Source organism: Asterias amurensis, chromosome 3 (genome assembly GCF_032118995.1).
Source record: "Asterias amurensis chromosome 3, ASM3211899v1".
NCBI classification, from domain to species: domain Eukaryota; kingdom Metazoa; phylum Echinodermata; class Asteroidea; order Forcipulatida; family Asteriidae; genus Asterias; species Asterias amurensis.
This window is the reverse complement of record NC_092650.1, coordinates 18,345,859-18,366,291: the sequence shown is the minus strand read 5'-3', so window position 1 is coordinate 18,366,291 and position 20,433 is coordinate 18,345,859. Positions and strand designations below refer to the sequence as shown.

At 39.6% G+C, this 20,433-nt stretch overlaps 1 protein-coding gene across 1 annotated transcript in view; it reads left to right on the top strand.

Annotated features, from left to right (window-relative positions):
- The window catches only part of LOC139935480 (uncharacterized), a 77,180-nt gene that overhangs the window by 9,555 nt on the left and 47,192 nt on the right, over positions 1-20,433 (top strand). Inside the window, exon 2 of the mRNA XM_071930111.1 lies at positions 16,640-16,834. Coding sequence (XP_071786212.1) covers positions 16,640-16,834 — 195 coding nt within the window. The remainder of the gene's footprint in view (positions 1-16,639; positions 16,835-20,433) is intronic.

The following is a 20,433-nucleotide window of genomic DNA, read 5'->3' as shown; positions in this document are numbered from 1 at the left end:
TTCTTGGTATTGTGGACATCTTTCCTTCCTTTAATTTACTTGCAATTTAATTCCGCGTTGTAATTGAGCAGTTTTGCAGACCTCATGTTTTCGAATCAAAGCTAAACAGCTTTCCTCTCACCCTGCTATACAAGCATAATTTCAGTCCTGCCTGCAGTCGCCAAGGGGGGTTGTCCAGTTGCCCCTGGCAACCCAAGGTTCACCAGGACAACATGAACCAGCGAGGTTCTAGTGAGAATCAAACCGTATCGAGGGTTGTTTTTGTTTGAAACATCAGAATACCATGATACAGTGAGATACCAAGTGTAGAAGGAAAAAACTACCTTAATTAAAAACTATGACATGAGACCCCATAAAAAGAAGTATAACCACCTTAATGGGTCTGTGGTGTGTCAGGGCCGAAGCTGATAAGAGCACAGGTCAATACCTCACATTTAAGCATTCCCTTACGAAGCTTATGCAGAATTTTTGGTGCTTCTTGCCCTGTAAGTGAAAAATGGTGAACGCAAGCATAGAATTCTACAGAAAGCAGAGCCATGAAATGTCCCCTAATAGATGTTGGTGATTTGGCTCTGGACATAAAAAATCCTTTGTGCAGGCCGAGAAGACTTTTGGAGGGGAGACTTTTGGATGGTCCTTTTTTACAATTTTTCACAAGTAGTGCGTATGCTCAGACTATCACGTGCGATACTGAGCATGTGCATGGGATATTCATAGCCATGAAAAGAACCAATATATCTGCTGTCGCCAGCATCTCAAAAGTCCAGGGGTCGAAATTGCCACTAGCCCGCTAGCCCGGGACTACCAGATTTACATCCGGGCTACTGATTTTTCCAGTTTGATAGCCTGACGGGCTAGTTGAATAATAATGCAAAAATCATCATCACAAACAATAAAGAACTATGTTATTGGTGTATTGTAAAGTTTGAGCCGTGACGCGAGACATAATGTGGCTTTTGGGCTACCAAAATCTAATCAGGGCTACTAAAAATTATTGGTCACTAGCCCTGCTGACTACCATGGAAATACACTTAATTTCGACCCCTGAAAGTCTAATGCATTGTTTAGTATTTTATTTATAAATTGTGTTCTGGGCTTAGATAGAGCAACAAGCAGAGTAGGATTAAATTGTGTGCAGGTGACTTCACTGTATGAATTAACCTTCATATTTCTGCCACTGGTCTTTGTCAACGTACCCTGTGTTATAGCAATTATGAATATCGATTTTCTTTTGTATCGGCCTGTGGGGGGGGGGGAACTGACTATTTTCCCTGCCTCCCTCATTTCGTGCATGGTTCAGGGTACATCGATTGCAACAAGCAAGATAGCCTCTGTCTCCATTTTTTTTTTTTACTTACATGTTGAAGGTCTTCATGCCAGGATTGAAAATAAATTACACTTTGCAAAAGGGCAGTTGTAAGTTGACTGAGTGTGCATCCAGAAAGCAACAAGAAGTGCAACCCCAGTATCAATCTAGACCCTGGTGTTGATGTGATGTTGAGTGATACATGTGCCATTTTGCTTAAAGGAGGGAGCGTGGGGTCTTATCCAGGTCTCTTGTTATCAGATCGAAGGGAGGGCGGGGGGACCCTCAATGCTGGTCAGCTCATCAAGGCGCTGCATCACCGTCCTCCTTAATAAGCTCCATCAGGTTTATAATATTTACCATGTGGTGTGTTTAAATTTAATGTATTTCATTTGTTATGGTGGTCTACTTTTTAAGGGGGTGGGGGATAGGGGGGGCCTGGTAGTTGAATTAGAAATGAGGGTAACATGAGGGCTGGGGAAAGAAAGAAAGAAAGACTGCATTGTATGGACAAACAAAGAGTTGATAAATAGATTACATTTTTGTGTGGAAAAACGTGTTCCATTTTTATTGAATTTGTTCCAATTTTGCACACACCTTTGCACTTGTTCAATTTGATTTTTTTTTTAACGAGCCAGTTTTTTTGGGTGATCAAAATGTTTGCCTCTCTGTTTCATTTGCTTTCAATTAAGGAATGCAAAATGCAAAGTGACGGCTCTATATGCATTCCTTAGAACTAGTATTAACAACTTTGTAGAACTGTTTTCAACATTCTGTAAAGTAGTATCTTTTAAATGTACCAAGATAATATCTTTGCTGTAACTTTGTTTAGCTTACAAAAGAAAGTAGAAAAAACAACTTTTTGTACAAATAATTTGTGTAGTTTTTTTGTTAGATACAAGACTTTTCATATATATGTTAAATTACTTGAATGTGTGTACGCTAGCAATTTCCAATTTCATATGGTCACTGCTGATGAATACCGGTAGATGTACTCAAGTATGTCTCATTTTTTACCCAATGAAGCTGTAAGTCACGGGACGAACATTGTACATATCGGGAAGGCTCGTTCTGCCCCCCCCCCCCTCCCCACCCACATCAAGAATAGATTTGTGCAGGTTCAACAAATTCAAACTTGTAAGCTGTGGGATCGTCTTATTTTGACTTAGGGAAAAAGGCATCAGAATGCCTTGTCTGTTTTGCTTGCATTGTAGGCAATCAAACAACAGAGTCAACAACAGGGCCCACTTTCATAGAGTTGCTTAGCACAAAAAGTAGTTATAAGCAAAACAATTTTGCACACCTGAATTATAATGATAATACCAATTTATACCGCGCTTAGTACTACGTTTCTAATATTAAAGGTAACCAGCCAAAGTGTCATTCCTTACAAACCGTCTGTGACTGGTATCCTGCATACTTTTGTTTAGCTAGAAGACTGGTACTCTGCTTACTTTTGCTAAGCAGAAAATGTTTAAGTGCTGTGTTCTGTGACGGAAAAAGCCTGTAGGCCTAACGGTCTATGTCTTTATTGTGCTTCAATATACGCCTCACAAAGAAGCCAACACTCACTCACTCACACGATTGACCCAAGTTGCCGCCGCATGTGTAAGTCGGGCTCGATGTCTTAAAGCCAACCTTGCCTTTAACTTGCATTGGTTCAGCATGGAGGGTTCATGGGGGCACTCTGATGTACAATTTGTCAAGTAAGTTCAGAGCCGGTGACAAGCTGGTCACATCAGCTATCAGTCAAAGAGGGTATGACCCAGGCGCCTTGGCTTTTCAATACTGAAGCGTGGCACATGACACACTGCTTTGGATTTATGGCCTTTTGGGATCCCCTCTAGGGATTGTTTGCTGAAATGAAGATCCAGATGATGGGTCAAATACCAAGGCATTTAATTTTGGGGACACTCCCTCTAATTATCCTTTTGGCTTCACCTCAGTAACCCCCCCCCCCCCACCCAGCCACCCCCCCCCCCTCACAAGTACAGCATTCACCGTGGATGAGTTGAGTTAGCGACTGGCTACGAACCCCAGACAGTTTTTCTTGCTTTACTTTTTTACTACAAAATTTCAATCTTTAGTAGTCTTCTTCCAATACATTGTTGCGTGTTTTTAAAATACTGAAGTTATCAGAAAACCTGACTTGCTGACGAACCGCTATCATCAGATTTACTCCAGTGATTAAACGCCCTCTACCCTGATGGAGCCTTTGTGATGTGTATTTCATAACTTTAAGACAATAACCACAAGACACCAAGAGTAATCCTTTTTTGTCATGTTACTCCCCGCCAATGACTTTGGAAACCCTCATTAATTTTTTCTTTGGTGTGAAATAAGTTTTAACTGCCCTTGTCCTTGGGTTTACCAGTCAGGAATTAAAGATAAGGGTTCAGCGTGAGATAAAACTGTATTGCTGTTATTGAAGTTCAAGGCCTTTGAAACTGACCGATATCTTCCCCATCAGGGTTTCTCCTTCTTCCAGGTAAAGTGCAGACAACACACTGTGAGGTTGGTGCGCTCCCCCTCGGAATATGTGCCCAGGCAGACAAAAACAATCTCATGCGCATAATATACAGTGTAGTGGGGTGTAAAAAGCAGAGTGCCTGGTGGATGATTCCTTCCCTTGTCAATGCTGCCTTGAAGGCATTGAGTGTTGTAAAGTCACCAGGATCCTTCTTTATGGCCACAAAATATCCGAGCAGAACGTGTAACAATGTTCTGCCAAAAGAATGTTCTGCTCTTAAGTTACAGGATTGTACAGCTCGGACCCAATGTCATAGAGCCACTTTAATGCAAAACGCAGCTAAGCAAACATTTTGCATACAAGAAAAAAGGTTAGCAGCCCAAAAAAATTCCATGCCACTTGTAGCCGTGACTGGTAGCCCTGCTTTGTGCTTCAACCAGAAACTTGCTAAGCTGTATTATATGCTGAGTATGCAGTTGGATAAAATTAGGCCTCCAGTCATAATCATTCATAATATGAAAGCTTCTTTGAAATTGCAATGGTTGTACTGTATACTGACTGTCCTGAGAATGCCCAAATTAGCAGTTTAGTTGTGTCTGCCAACTTTTGCTGCAGCATACAACATGTGCAGAAATCTTTGAAATTGCAATGGTTGTACTGTATACTGACTGTCCTGAGAATGCCCAAATTAGCAGTTTAGTTGTGTCTGCCAACTTTTGCTGCAGCATACAACATGTGCAGAAATGTTTTTGAATGCCATAAAACCACAACGAATTACATTCCTGGGACCACTGGAGGTCAAAGACTAGTAAGCCAAGATTTCCTGCACCCCCTTAATGTCAGATCTGGATTACAGGTACATTCCGCATTTAAATGTACATTAAAATGAAATCATGGTTACAAGTGTGGGTTGTTTCTGAGTTATTGCAGGTTGCAGCTGCCTCGTATTATAGACCTATTTAGGCCCCTATTGGCTTAGTGGCTCAGTTTTCTAATGACACTGTCTGATATGAAAAAGCAGGCATTGAATTTCATCTTTGTTACTATTTTATATGCATAGTCAAAATAGCTACCTGAGTCTGAGAACGCAAGATTTTTCTGATTGAAGCGCCTTTTGCAAAGTAAAAATGGCCTTGCCCTCACAAGGACAAAACAAGGAAGATACTGTAGCTCTTCCAGACTAAATAATTACATTATTACCTAAGAAACTGCATGAACCTTCATAGCAACAAATTAGATAAACCTTGTCATGGGTATGCTCAACAAGTTGTTGCTAACAATGGTTACCCATGCAGTTATTTTTTGTATTTAGTTAGTCTGCAAGTGCTACCATATTATTATCGTCTTTGAGAGGACAAGGCCATTTTCATTTTGTAAAGTGTGATTCCATGGGAAAAGTCTATGATAGTATGGGAACATTTATGACGGGCACCAAGACCAAAACTAGGGCAACAGAGTCCTTAGCCTACATGTTATTCCAGCCGTCGATTTCACAAAACTCTTCCTAACTTAAGACTAGTCTTAGGACTTAGGACAAGTCCCAACCCTGCACTGTAGCATGCAGACCTTAAAGACAGTGGACACTATTGGTAATTGTCTAAGACCAGTCTTCTCACTTGGGTGTATTTCAACATATGCATAAAATAATACTGTGAAAATTTGAGCTCGCCGAGATTGGTCGCCAGAGATGCAAGATAACTATGAAAGAAAAAAAAACACCCTTGTCACACCAAGTTGTGTGCTTTTCGATGCTTGATTTCGAGACCTCAAGTTCTAAACTTGAGGTCTCGAAATCAAATTCGTGGAAAATTACTTTTTTCTCGAAAACTATGTCACTTCAGAGGGAGCCATTTCTCACTATGTTTTATACTATCAACCTCTCCCCATTACTGGTTACCAAGTTAGGTTTTATGCTGCTAATTATTTTGAGTAATTACCAATAGTGTCCACTGCCTTTAAGATTAATCCCAAGTTAGGACGAGTTACTCGCCCTTACTCAAGATAAGACGAGTCTTAACTCTTTGTGAAATCGACGGCAGGTTTTGGAAATTTTGGCTTACTTTACTTTAACCTAAGCCTATATATAAGTAAACATTTAGAGACGCAGGTTTTATTTTAAACACAAACCTTTGCTTGTGTGCACCTTGGAGAACACCAATTTGTATGGATCCAGTTAAAAACAACTCTAGGGGCCCTAGTGTTTCTTATATTCACCTTGGTGTTTCCCTTGCAAAGGAGAATTAATTTCATTCACAAATCTTCGAGGAGTATATTGCTTTCGCAGAGAGCTGAGCAAGTCGATGCTTGACAAACAAAAACACCAGTCAATTCAATAACCAGACAAATCTTGTTTAAATTGCTTTTCCAGAAGGGGGAACCAACCCTATCTCATTCCGCAGATTACTTATTGTAATCAACTTTTCCAAATTTATAACCTGCCTTTCATTCACCACACACTTGAGATCAACAAGATTTGCATGGTGAACATTCCTTCACCATCCCCACCTTTTTCTGGTCAGTGCATGTAATGTCAATGCTACATTATGTACTGTATGTTTTTGGTACATAGGGTTGCCAGATATAATATGGTATTTTTTTTCCACCAGAAAAACTTGGGTTGAAGCTACCTCCATGGTTGAATTCACTTCCTGGAATATCATACTTGTAATACATAGACTGTAAAATAGGAAACGAAATATCACATTGTAATACAAAAGTGGAAATATTGTATTACTGTTGTGTGTTGTTATACAAACTGCTACATATGTAACACAGCTTCTGTTCATGCCCTGTGTACAGTACTGCCTACCTGTGTATTGCATGCTCCTAATTGCTATACACAGTCTCTCTTACATTGGCAAGCAATTTTGTGTGCAGGGCTCTACTAGCTGTACACTGTGTGTAATCATTATAGAGCAAAACCTTGCTCTATGGTATAATACAGTGATATGTGTAATTGGATAGTAATTTTTTATTTTTAGTTTGAAAGCCCTTCAGAGAAATATTGTCATCTGAAAAATGTTAAGTCACGAAAGTAGCATTTATTTTGATAACCTCCCAAATCAACATTGCAATTCTTTTGATTGCCCCAAATAAAATAAGCAATAGACCATGTATGTAACAATAACATATGACATGTGACATGTTTACAAAAGAGCCACAGAGCCTGGACTTCCTGCAGGCACGGTTTTGTACACAGCTCAATGGAAGAACACATTATTGAAATATTATGTGATGGAGATGGACCGTTTTTTGAATCAACATTTGAATGATGAAAGGAGAGCACGTATCTCTAAATTTGGTCAGTCGTTATTTTTATCTCATCTGCCAGAGAGGCCATTGAAAGTATGGTGGCTCTTTTTGTAAAAAAGGTACACTCCATCCCTGAAAAAAAATAATAACTGGACGAAAAAAATAAAACCCCCCAATCTGCAAAATTTTCAGAGGTTGATTTTTGTGGAGTGTTCATTGAAAATCAGAAGACGGATCGGGTATTAATTTAATATTCACAAACCCCTGATGTATTATCCCGCTATATGCTTATAACTCATTCAGGCAGTAGTGTTGACATGCATTGATCGAGTAGTACGCAAGATGTACACGTTCCTCGGTACTGTAATGTATCACACACTCATGCTCTATGCACATACTGAGGTAAATGGCACTCTTGTGCATGCATGCATGTATTGCCAACAGTTGCTATGGATTGGCATGTCTTCTGCTACAGTAAGCTGTGGCAGTGAAATAGATACTGTTCTGACTATGAGCAGGGCCTAATTTCATAAAGCTGTTTACTGATAAGCAAATTTTTGTGCTAACTGTGGCCGAAACATGTGTGTACAAAGAATAGCAGATTTGACCAGTTCTCAAGTTAGCGGAACATTTCTAAGTGCGCTTCCACGTTCACCACGTCACTCATGTGCTAACCTCGGGTTTGCTTACGGTAAACAGATTCACTAATAGAAATTCAAGGGCACTCCTTAAGCACAAAATAGTCTTGTGAGATTGCTGGCTCCGCGAGACCACTCCTCTCACGACTACGGTCACATTTAATGGGGAGTAGAAATCAGCAACCAACAGTTCGCCCGAGAGCAGTGATCTCGCGAGAGCAGTATTCGATTGCTGAAACCTGAATAATCTGTACACGACTCAACTATTTCACCGCGGCAGACCATTCACGACTTGTCCACAAATCTAATAATAACGAAGACTTATATAGCGCACATATCTACCAAACAAGGTACTCAAGGCGCTGAGTATGTACAAACATTCAGAAAGATAGGCTATTGCAGTGATGAATTTTGAGACCCAATTGGTTAGCACCTTATAATGGTTTACAAGGTGCTACGGCGCAGACAGCAGCCACAGCCAGGAACACCGGGGCGAACCCCTTCTCTTTTCGATAAGTGCACTGGGTTCTTTTACATGCATTACATAACACATGGGACCAACGGCTTTACGTCCCATCCGAAGGACAAAGCAATAGTTAAGTGTCTTGCTTAAAGGAACACGTTGCCTTGGATCGGTCGAGTTGGTCTTTGAAAAGCGTTTTGTAACCGTTTGTTATAAAATGCATATGGTTAGAAAGATGTTGTTAAAGTAGAATACAATGATCTACACAAGTATGCCTCGAAATTGCATGGTTTTCTTTTTACCTCGTCCAATAACACGGTCGGCCATTTATGGGAGGGAAAATTTTGACTCCCAAAAATGGCCGACCGTGATAGTTCGCGACGTAAAAAGAAAACCGTGAAATTTTGAGTGATACTTGTGTGGATCATTATATTCTACTTTTAAAACATCTTTCTAACCATATGCATTTCATTACAAACGGTTTCAAAAGCTTTTTGTAGACCAACTCGTCCGATCCAAGGCAACATGTTCCTTTAAGGACACAAGTGTCACGGCTTGGGATTCAAACCCACACTCTGCCGATCAGAAACACCAGAGTTTGAATTCTATGATCTTAACCGCTCGGCCACGACACTTCTACTATCTACTATCCATCTGGAAATTCAGGCCAACACCTTGAAGAACAATAGGCTACTCCAATGTTTATGACTAATGTGATTCACTCTAACATTCCAGACCAGACGCTACCTTGAATTGTTATGTTATTCCCACTGTGTGAAATCACAACTGTTGTTGTGTCTAAGCAAATCAAACATGTCAGACAGGCAGGTTTTTAAAGACAACAGGTTGCAGGTAACCACCAAGTTAATACTTAAAGTTTTTACACAATCTTACAGGAGGTATAGTCTGCCTCTGATCCTTTGATAACTTTGAATCTTGTGCTAGGGTACTAAAGTTTTTCATTTTACAAGCAGGGGTCCGATTTTATGAAGTATGTAAGCAAAAATAAAATTGTTAAGCACAGAAAAGTATTGCTTAACAGAAAAAGGTTACTGTCAGCAAACATAACACATTGACATTGCTTTGACTGGTGCCCCACTAAATTTATACAAAGCAAAGAAATTTGTCAAGCAGTTTTTCTGCCTCTGAAACTTTATGAAACTGGATTAAATTTTTGTGAAATCGTCAACGAATATTAGGGGATTTTGCCATGAATTGCACGTAAACAAAATATCAAACAAAGTGACGTTTTACAGCGTTTTAATGTGAGGATAAGTTATTCTCTCCACCCCAGTTATGTTACTTTGTGGTTTACCACGCCAGTGTTACACTGTATAGCTAGACCTATTTTAGTTGTGGGCTCAGAATCCAATTAAGTCAATCCATCAAGGGCATAGGATTCAACAAAATTATTTGTGTTTTATTAGTTATAATGGGCCATCATTGATGAAGCATAATCTAGGGGGAAATCTAAGCTGCACTGTATAGCTAGACCTATTTTAGTGGTGGGCTCATACAGAATCCAATTAAGTCAATCCATCAAGGGCATACGATTCAACAAAATTATTTGTGTTTTATTAGTTATAATGGGCCATCATTGATGAAGTGTAGTCTAGAGGAAAATCTAAGCTGGACAGCACAGTGTATTTTTCTCAGAGTGCAGGGCAAATGATGTTAGTTCTTGGCAGGCTCGCCCCGCACCGCCCACCATGACAACAACCAGCGACAACAACACTCTGTTGACCACACAAAACATGGTCACTGCTGCAAACACTTTGTCAGCTATACCAATCCTGTATCATCATATTTTTATAATAAAAGAAGTGTGAATTTTAGTGCATGTAATAAATTCAAGCTGCTCCTAATACTAGAGCCAGCAAGGGTATGCCCAAGGGCACAGACAATCATAACCACATGTGATCTGAGGTCTGGAGAGTTAAAGTAAAGGCACTGAACATGTTTGGTAATTGTCAAAGACCAGTCTTCTCACTTGGTGTTTCCCAAAGTATGTATAAAATAACAAGCCTTTGAAAATTTTGACTCAATTGGTCTTTGAAGTTGCAAGTAAATTATGAAAGAAAAATACACACTTGCTGTACAAAATAAGGTGCTTTCAGATGGGAATAAAAGGCTTCTGGCCAGATATCTTTTATTATTGTAGTGAGAAATTACCTCTTTCTCAAAAACTACGTTACTTCAGAGGGAGTCGTTTCTCGCAATGTTTTATACTATCAACAGCTCTCGTTGCTCGTTACATGCTCATGTATATTTTGAGTAATTACCAAACGTGTACAGTGCCTTTAAACCTACTGAGGGAGAGTCTCTTACTACCCACAGCTTGGACCATCCAGCCACCTGTCCACTTGCCCTTGCCAGACATATATGCAGCGTCCTAACCTTGGTAATTGGGCCTATATAATAAACCACAGCTTCATCAGCAAATTGAAAGGTCTGTCATCTTTAAATTACCCACTTATTGGGTTTCAGAAGGTGATGTTTGACAACTTTTCCCGAATGTTATTTTGCTGAAGTTTTAATGAATTTGTTTGTGTAATTTGCTCCTTCTAAACATCCTCGGATGGAGTTAGCGCACAAGAAATGCAATACAATATTATTATTATTATTTGCATGCTGGAATAGGTCGCTTCATATAGTATTGTTTCTGGAGAAATTGGGAATCTCTGTTTGACCAATCAGTTCATGTGGATTTAATGAAAGGTTCATCCTCCTTTCCCTTAAGAGGGAGGCAAAAATGATTTGAATGCATGTCAGATTTTGTTTTCGCAATCATAGCGTTATGTGTCAGACCTAGGCCAAAGAATATATAGACACTCATTGGAATTGGTTTTAATAAAAAGATATTTATAAAGCGCCAAATTGCTAAAAAGGCCTCAAAGCGCTAGATACAAAGGTAAAAAGCAATTTCCAAAATACAACATGACAATACAGAGGGTTTCCGAAGAAAACAATTATTGTGTATTCTACTTTCTTGTTACATTGGAGAATTTTATTGAACAGTATTTTTGTTTAAAGGCAGTGGACACTACTGGTAATTACTCAAAATGATTATTAGCATAAAACCTTACTTGGTAACGAGTAATGGGGAGAGGTTGATGGTATAAAACATTGTGAGAGAGGGCTCCCTCTCAAGTGCCGTAGTTTTCGAGAAAGAAGTAATTTTCCATGAATTTGATTTCGAGACCTCAGATTTAGAACTTGAGGTCTCGAACTAAACAACTTCGTGTTACAAGGGTGTTTTTTTCTTTCATGATTATCTCGCAAGTTCGATGACCGATTGAGCTCAAATTTTCACAGGTTTGTTATTTTATGCTTATAGTGATGTATACACCAACTGTGAAGGCTAGTCTTTGACACTTACCAATAGTGTCCACTGCCTTTAAGAGGGATCCAAAAATGATTTGAATGCATGTCAGATTTTGTTTTTGCAATCATAGAGTTATGTGTCAGACCCTTGCTCTATGGTCAGACCTAGGCCAAAGAATAGACACTCATTGGGATTGAGAGCAAACAATATACAAAAACATGTTGTGTACTACTTTCTTGTTACATTGGAGAATTTTATTGCATAGTAATTTTTTTTAACTGCTTGCTTGAAGCTCGCCTAAAGAAAGTTTCCAGGAAGCGCTCAGAAATAGTAACCCATTGTGCATTTTCTCCATATTTTCTTACAACAAACCACTTACACAGTTCTGACTATATCATAAATGAAACCTTTAAAGCCATTTGACCCTTTCGGTAAACATTGTTGTCCAAGGCCCACAACTTCTATATCAAATAACAAACCTGTAAAAATTTAGGCTCAATCGGTCATCGGAGTCAGGAGAAAACAACGGAAAACCCCACCCTTGTTTTCGCGCGTTTCGCCGTGTCATAACATGTGTTTAAAATAAATCCGTAATTCTCGTTAACGAGAATTTATATTGTTTTGCTGTTTTCTCAAAAAGTAAAGCATTTCATGGAATAATATTTCAAGAGAAGTCTTTCACCATTGCCTTCTCTAAACCCTGTAAGTTATTTGTAAATCTGTGAACTTTTTTTTTTTTTTCTGAACCGAAAGGGTCCAATGGCTTTAAAAGTGATAGTGGGGGAATTTATTTTATCTAGGGCACACAGGGAAGCTGCAGTTACACATAACAAAGTGTATCCGTATTGGTAAAATGTATTTGTAGTCTTACAAAACCTTTTTTTTGGGGGGGGGGTTGAACAAAGAATTGACTAGAGTGGGATTCGAACCAACAACCTCCGGGTTAACGTGCCGGCGCTCTACCAACTGAGCTATCCAGCCCTATATTGGCGGTGTCCCTATTTTGTCAATATCTTTGTTCGGGGGTGCCAGTCAGAAGCCATACAACCGTTAACTGCCGTGTAGCCAGGGATCACACCCAAATTACGATACAACCTGGGAAGCTGCAGACAGGGGATCACCTTAAGGGGATGCGACTTTTTGTTTCAGATATCAATATAAACCTATCTACTACCTACCTACAATGTACAACCCCTTTAACCCCTTCAAAACTCTGATTGGTTTCCAATTACCACAGGTGGAATTCCCCCTATTGTCTATGACCCCCATATCTTGCCATTCACCTGCTGTGACCACCCAGCCAATTTGGTAAAAATAGCTCAAGCAGAGAGAGAAATAGAGAGTCCATACACAGGCCACCAATGCCAGAATGTACACAGCTGGCTTGTGTGATGATGCCAGTCATTATGTAACAGGTGTGATACTTGTAGTTTTGTGGTGGTGGGGTTTACATAGCCCAGTGTCTGGGAGGAGTGAGTGAGTGACTGCCTGGAATGTTGATTAATGAGTGTTTAGCTTGGGTTGTCCTGATCAGGTCAAACTGCTACTGTTAGGCTAGGCACAGGTGCTCTAGGTTATCAGGCATCAGACAGGGTTAGTGAGCTGGGACAGCTGAAGGGGGGGGGGGGCAGTTGGTCCATAGTACATGGTTTTGTGCTGAGACCTCTCTGTGGTGAATTGAAAACCAGTGTGTTTACAATTTTAGAATGACCTTCGGAAAAAAATGCTGGAGTGATTTTGATGCATGTGGTGTTTATTTGGGTTAAATTACATTTTATATACATAAAATCTGCTATGACGCCAGGTTCTTTGCAATTGGGGCTCCCCTACCCCTGTAGTTCCCCTCAAAGTATATGTTTTATGTTTTTGTGTAAATTTGTAAAATAGAACAAAAAAACTGACTTGTCATGCAAAAACACAAAAGCACAAAATTCCGCTGAGGATTGTTTTTGATTGAATAATCTTTAAAGTTTATAATGCCCAACAAATTCTAAAAGCCTTGGCTGTGGTGTAAAAGCCTTTATGTTTTGAACTTGTACTAAATCAAGCCTGTGATATGTCAAAGAGTTACCTGACTATTGCAGGGGATTTCTCATTGATCTCCCTGGCCTTCTGATTTGTTTTTCGATTGTTGAACATAGAGTCTCTCAACTTTCAACAAACCTGGCCGGAGTGGCCTCTGCTCCAGCCATAGTCTAACAATCCCTCGCACTCACAAAAGGGCCGGGACCGGCACTTCTCAGTCGCTGGTCCCCGATGCTGGAACTCACTACCAAATCCTATTTGCAATACAAACTCACTCCAGACATTCAAGAGTAAATTAAAAACACATTTGTTCTCTTCTCGTTCATAAACTTACTTTCTCGTAGCTTTTTTTATACCAGGGCAGTGTATCTTTGTAAAATGCGCTTTATAAGTCTTATTTATTATTGTTCATTATTATTGAAGTTATTATCAAGAATAGCTAGTCATTGTTATACTAAAACCTCTCTATAATCGTTTTGGTGATGTGGGGTCTGTAAATCATCTGTAACCGTCTGTAAATTTAAGACAAACACCCTGGGATGTCAGGTTGGGTCATCCTCTTGACCAAAAGGAGACAGACATCAGGATTCTCCCCATGATGCTTTATCATATCAGGCTGATAGACGCGTTGCATATCGATGCGCACACTTTGGAGCAAAAGTAACCTAAACAGTTTTTTTCATGTTTTTTTTTTTCGTTACCAATTTCACAAAATCACCAAGTGTGCTCCAGAATTCACATTTAGCAGACCTACCAACTCTCACGCATTAGGCGTGAGACTCACGCATTTGGACTCTGTCTCACGCTCACACGCACAGCTTTGAAAAATCTCATGCATAGCTGGCCTCTGGACTTGGCATATCTGCATTAGGGCATCCAAAACCAAGATAATTTTTATAGAAAACACTCAAAAGAAAAGACTTTGTTTCAATTCAGCATCCTTTGGCTGAACTTCTGAAAATGTGGGTTCTGAAACCTGAAAGACGATTTGATTTGACCTATATTTTCAGTCTCCTGTTTCGGGGTATGTGGCTCTTTGGTGCAAAAATGCAACATACATTCATTGCAGGCCCCTTCCTGTATGTTTCAAGACACTGGACACTATTGGTTATTGTCAAAGACTAGTCTTCACAGTTGGTGTATCTCAACATATGCATAAAAAAACAAACCTGTGAAAATTTGAGCTCAATCGGTTGTCGAAGTTGCGAGATATTGATGAAAGAAAAAAACACCCTTGGTCACAAAAAGCTGTGTGCTTTCAGATGGTTGATTTCGAGACCTCAAATTCTAAATCTGAGGTCTCAAAATCAAATTCATGGAAAACTACTTCTTTCTCGAAACAGCATTACTTCAGAGGGATTTGTTTCTCACAATAATTTATACTATCAACCTCTCCCAATTACTCGTAATCAGGAAGGGTTTTATGATAATAATTTTGAGTAGTTGCGAATAGTGTCCACTGCCTTTAAGTCCATAATTTTGACACTATAAAATATGTAGTCCTTTGTGAAAATACCTGCCATGCCATGACAGAACAAAAACAAAACAGTATACAAAGGTACACATGTTCATTAACATTCATTTCAATGACTTCCGACAAGCATGATGGCCTTTCCAAATGTTCTTGTCCAGCATGCAGTTGCCTATCACCTCATACATAGGTCAGCTTAGAGTCTTCACATAGTTGGTTGATCATCCTTTGATGTATCTTTTGGGCCTTTCTCTGCTTTGCACTAAAAAAAACTTTAAAAACAATTTTGTTGTTATGCAAGTCGCCAGACACACAAGGCCTAGGGTTGAAACAGCTTGGTTACCCCTACTACAGTCCATACAGATGTAGGCTTGGGTATCATCCATCTGAAGCCTGGCCGGCAGAGCAGAAAGCACTACCTCCCGACATTTACATAGCAAGTGTCACGACCGGGGATTCGAACCTACACTCTGCTTATTCTTAACCGCTTGGCAATGACAAGCCAAAATTATTATACTCTCTTTCATTCTGTTGGTCCCACAGCACCAAATATGACACCAGTTGTTTTACATTGTTTGTTTGCAGTGTGACTATTTTTATACATTTTGAATCAAAGCAACAACAACTCTCTTTCTCTCTCTAAGGAGGGACAAAATCTCCTCATGAAGTATTGCGTAAATCTGATTTTTTTTTTCTCAAATCAATTTGTTTTTGTTTAGTAGTAATTTTTTGTTCCCAACTTTTAAGGTTTATGTAAGCTGTAACCCCGAATGACAGACCAGGGCAGTGCGTACCACGTTTTTATGCAACAAAGTTTAATGTATTTCATTCATAATTTATTGCTGGCATTTGTGTAAATATCAAATACTCATTAAAGAAAAAAAAAAGAGATGATGGGTTTTAAATGGATTTATAGCTATGCTGGGATGTAAAAACCATCTGGTCAAGAGAGAGAGAGGGGGGCTGTATAGATTTGAGGGGGAGGGACTGTAGATTCAAGGGGGGGGTAGATAGGCTTGCCAGCATATGCTATGAGAGTATAGTCCTACCTATTAATATTATCTTGATCAAGGAGAGCTAACCACCTACTGAAGGTTACAGCGGCTGATATCAAAGAGTCACCAAGCGTCACAAATTTCTGTATATATATATACTATACACAGGACATATTTATGCTTGCACAATTACTGGAAACTAGGATTCATCACATCATTTATGTCTTTTTTTCTTGAATGTACCTATAGATGTACAACAGTTTTGGCTTCCCTTGTGGCTCATGCCCCTGTCATGTCTGCATGATTGAAAGCCCATTGCAGTGAAGGTGCACATTTTACAAATTAACTGGCAGAACTTTTGAGGTTACTGAGGGAGGGAAATAGTTTGATTAAAAGAACATTGTGTGGGGGACCCTGTGCCCCATAACAGGCATGGCATAAAAATAAAAACAGGGTTTCAGTCACAACCACAGGCATTGTACAAGACATTGTTTGTTGGCTGGTAACATGATCTGTTGTTTAGATACAGCTTTTCTAATATAATTTCAGATTTTTTGGCAAAAAAACACAAAGACAGGGTCGAAAAGTCAGGCCCATTAACTAATTACTTCATTTATACCATTAGGTCTTATTGGTTGGTGAGAAGTTTGCAACACCTAATTCTCTTTTCTCTATTTTTTTATTTTCTCGTCAGATCCTGACACTAGTTGCTCTGATATGCGCCACGTCCATCAGTTATAAAGGCATGTACTATCTGTCCCTCCCGGCAGCGTGGAAGTTCAGGGTGTTTACCTTCACCTCGGTGCTGTCTTTGCTGTCTTGTGTAGGGTTCCTCTTCGTCCGTGCCACCAACCTGGCAAGAGTGTTGCCGGTCGACTGGCTTATGGTGGTAAGTTCACAATCACATCTTTGTCTTCTTTTCAAGATTGTTTAGATTAGGACTAGTTAGGCCATATATAGAGTTATATAAGAATCGAGTGCGCAGTGGCCTACAGTTTATGCGGCCCGGCATGTGTGTATGCAACCATTTTGTAAGTTAATAAAACAACATCGCATATTGTGTATTTATCATACACACATGCTGCCGACAGGTAGGCCTACTTAAATTCAACGCGCGTACAACACTCATCTTGCAGAATGGCACGCCTGTCTCATTAATGTCTTGTCGCGTTTGTGCATGCAGCATCACCAGTGCACCCTCGTCTTGTATATAACTCTGTGACTAAAATCAACTCCAAACTTGATGTGTGGATTGGTCGTGGGATCCCCCAGTAGCCATTTGTTTTTTGAACCCCTGTAGGTCAAATGTCAAGCTCATTATGGCTAAAACAAAATGTTGTCCCAAGCGATAACACAAGAATGAGTTTTAGTCTCAGCGGGGCAATTGTGTTTTATCAACACACCCGTTCTTGTTATTTAGGAAGTTCAGGAACAGATTATTAAGATCGATAAACCATGGGTGGGATGGTGGTGGAGCAGGAAACGTGTGAGAATCGCTGTGCGGGATTTAAAAGGTGTCATTACGATGGTGTCGATTTACAGTACATTCACAGCTTCGTTGTAATGAAATGCTTCACCATCTCCCGTTTTATTTAGACGACCTCTTTGTGTTTTGCTTTTGCAACGCCATGGGTGCTCAAGCAGCTATTGACACCACTGTACTGAAGATGTTAGGGGGTGTTTACTGCATTGCTGTAACTGGGTACTGCTTGTGCAGACACACATTGGTGTCCTAGTGTTCTGCAAAGTGGTAAACAAAATTATGTCATCAGGGTGTAGGGGTAACATTTTAAGGAGAGGGATGTCTAAGAATGGATTGCACAACAAATAGTCATCTGAGAGGGGAGGAGATTTGCTCTCATGTTTGGTATTCAATGGATCCCTCCCATGAAATATGCTAATCACATTCACGCATGCGTACAGACCCTGTTGGTTGGCAAACGCCATAGAGTTGTGCACTAAGCAGACGCGCAATCGCGTCTGCATCACGCACCCATTAGCCGTGTACAAAACAGCGCGATGTTCCCTCATTTTGCCAACCAAAACGTTAGTGCGCACTCGCTATGTGCAACTTACATATTTCATGGGAAGGGTCTATTGAAGTGTGCAGAGGCAATGCATGTAATCGCTCCCCTTGTTGCCTCGTTGCCCCTTAGTCACTTGACTCCATGCCCTCTAAGTCATTGCCTGGAGCCTCTTGACCATTGCCTTGATGCCCCTCGGTCATTGCCTTGATGCTCCCTTGAAATGTTCATTTCCCTTATACATGTAAGATGCCAATGACCGAGGAAAAACTGTTGTACCTTGTACGAAGTATTGACCTGTTAGTGTATGAATCACATTTGTTTCAAAATGCATTAAACCAATGTCACTTTATGAAAGGCATGTTGCCCCAACAACATGTCCATTTAAAACAGCTACTTGGTTGGGGGGATAAAATTATAGAAAGAGTTTAATGATGTTGATTTGCGCGGCTGTTGCGAGTGACTGCTCAAAAAGACGCTCTGAGTTTATTGGAACCATTGGAGGTAATCTGTGTACGTGCTGAAATGTGTCTGGGCATTTACAATTTAAGCGCTTTTGTACCTGCAAAACATGTAAGATGCATGAGCTGAGATCAGGCTGTTTGGATTTTATGAGACAATGCTTCTCTAGAAGAGGTTCATGAAATTGACAAGTACTTTTGCCAGGTGTGTGTGTGGTTTAGAACAGGGTTTTAGCAACTTTTTATCCCCCAAAATTGTAATAATACAGAAATACAACAAAAATCGGAACTGCTAAAATAAACCTATGAAAAATTGTATGTCAAAGGCTGTGTCCAAATAAGGGCTTTCGGCTATGGCTGTTGGCTTTATCAACAATTGAAGACTATAGAAGTTTTCGTAATTTCAGCCGAAGCCATCAACTCAAATAATACCATAGACTCCCTGTCTATCAGTAAGGTTTGTGATAAATTTGGATGCCCTGTTTTTCTCATTTGCAGGGTATTCGGACGCCGTCTTCCAGAGTAACTTTAATGTCCAGGATCACATTGCAGCCATGATTCCTGACATTGAAACATTGAGTCATTGACCCATTGTAATGTGTGCAGTCGTTTAATAGACCTCAGTCTTGAACTTGAATACAAACTAACAGGTGTCACCTCCGTTGGTTCCAAAGCATCAACCCAACATGACAAGTGAAGGTCCCAGCCTCCTAGTCTCATTTTTTTTCTTTGCCACATTGTGTTGTTTCTTCTTTGTAGTTTGATAGCGTCAAAAACTCTTGCTGTTTTTGTGTGTTATATTCTGTGTGGGATGTCACACAGATGCACAGTCAGTTGAGAAGTTGATTCAGGAGTTGTAACTAACCATTGTACGGACTGTGTGTGTGTAGCAGCAGTTATTCAAAGTCATCACTGGTTGCTATTTCAGTATTGGATATGTTACATACAAATGTGTGTATAGCAGCAGTTATTCAAAGTCATCACTGGTTGCTAGTTCAGTATTGGATATGTTACATACAAATGTGTGTAGCAACAGTTCTTCAAAGTTGCCACTGGTTACCAGTTCAGTATTGGATTCAATTCAAACTGCTTCTAATTACTTATAAATTCTTTTTCCCAACTTAAAGAGCAGGTATATCCTTTGGTAATTGCTTCAAAATTAATGGCTGACAAACTTACCTAGTATAGAAGCCCTGTAGCTGTTGATAAATATGTTGAGGAATGAAATAGGAATGTGGTTTTAGAGAGAGGGATTCAAAAACATTTGAAACTGAGAATTGTTTCTGCATAAAATATGTCTCGCGGTTTGTTTATTCCAAACGTTGGGTATTTTCTCTAATCAAGATATTCGGCGATACCTCAATATCAAATTTTATGGAACGATCTCCTATTAGGCCTGGACATTTCAAGAGGATACTGAAAGAAATCCTCTAATGCTTTTTCGGTATTTTTTGTGTACATTTTTGTCAAGGTGCCATTGAAAACATTTCTTAAGTTTTTATTCACTGAATGATTGATTGATTGATTGATTGACTGATTGATTGCTTGATTGATCAATTGAATTATTGATCAATTGATTGATTTTATTTATTGACTTTTTAAACTCTTTTTTTTCTGATAAGATTGATGGAATGTAATCCATTTAATATGACTGCCCCTTGAAAAAAACAAAAGTTGATGATAGGTTAACCTAATTCTTTCCCAGAAACCCTGCTGCCAGGAGAGGTTATCTTCTAACTATTTCAAGTTCAAATATTGTTCCGTTATTGACTGAGAACTTTAAGATTAGATAATGATGTTGTCCAACCGCAACACCCACACATCTTTGCGCAAATGTAGACAATATTTCTTCGAAACTTAAGGTGTGCCTGGTTGGGGGTGGCACATATCAAGTAATTCAATCTACATGTAGTACATCAAGGGTATCATCATTTCATTTTTAAAATCAGTCCATTTATTTTTTGTGTTTTTTTCCTAGAGGGATCAGCTGAAAAAGTTTGTTT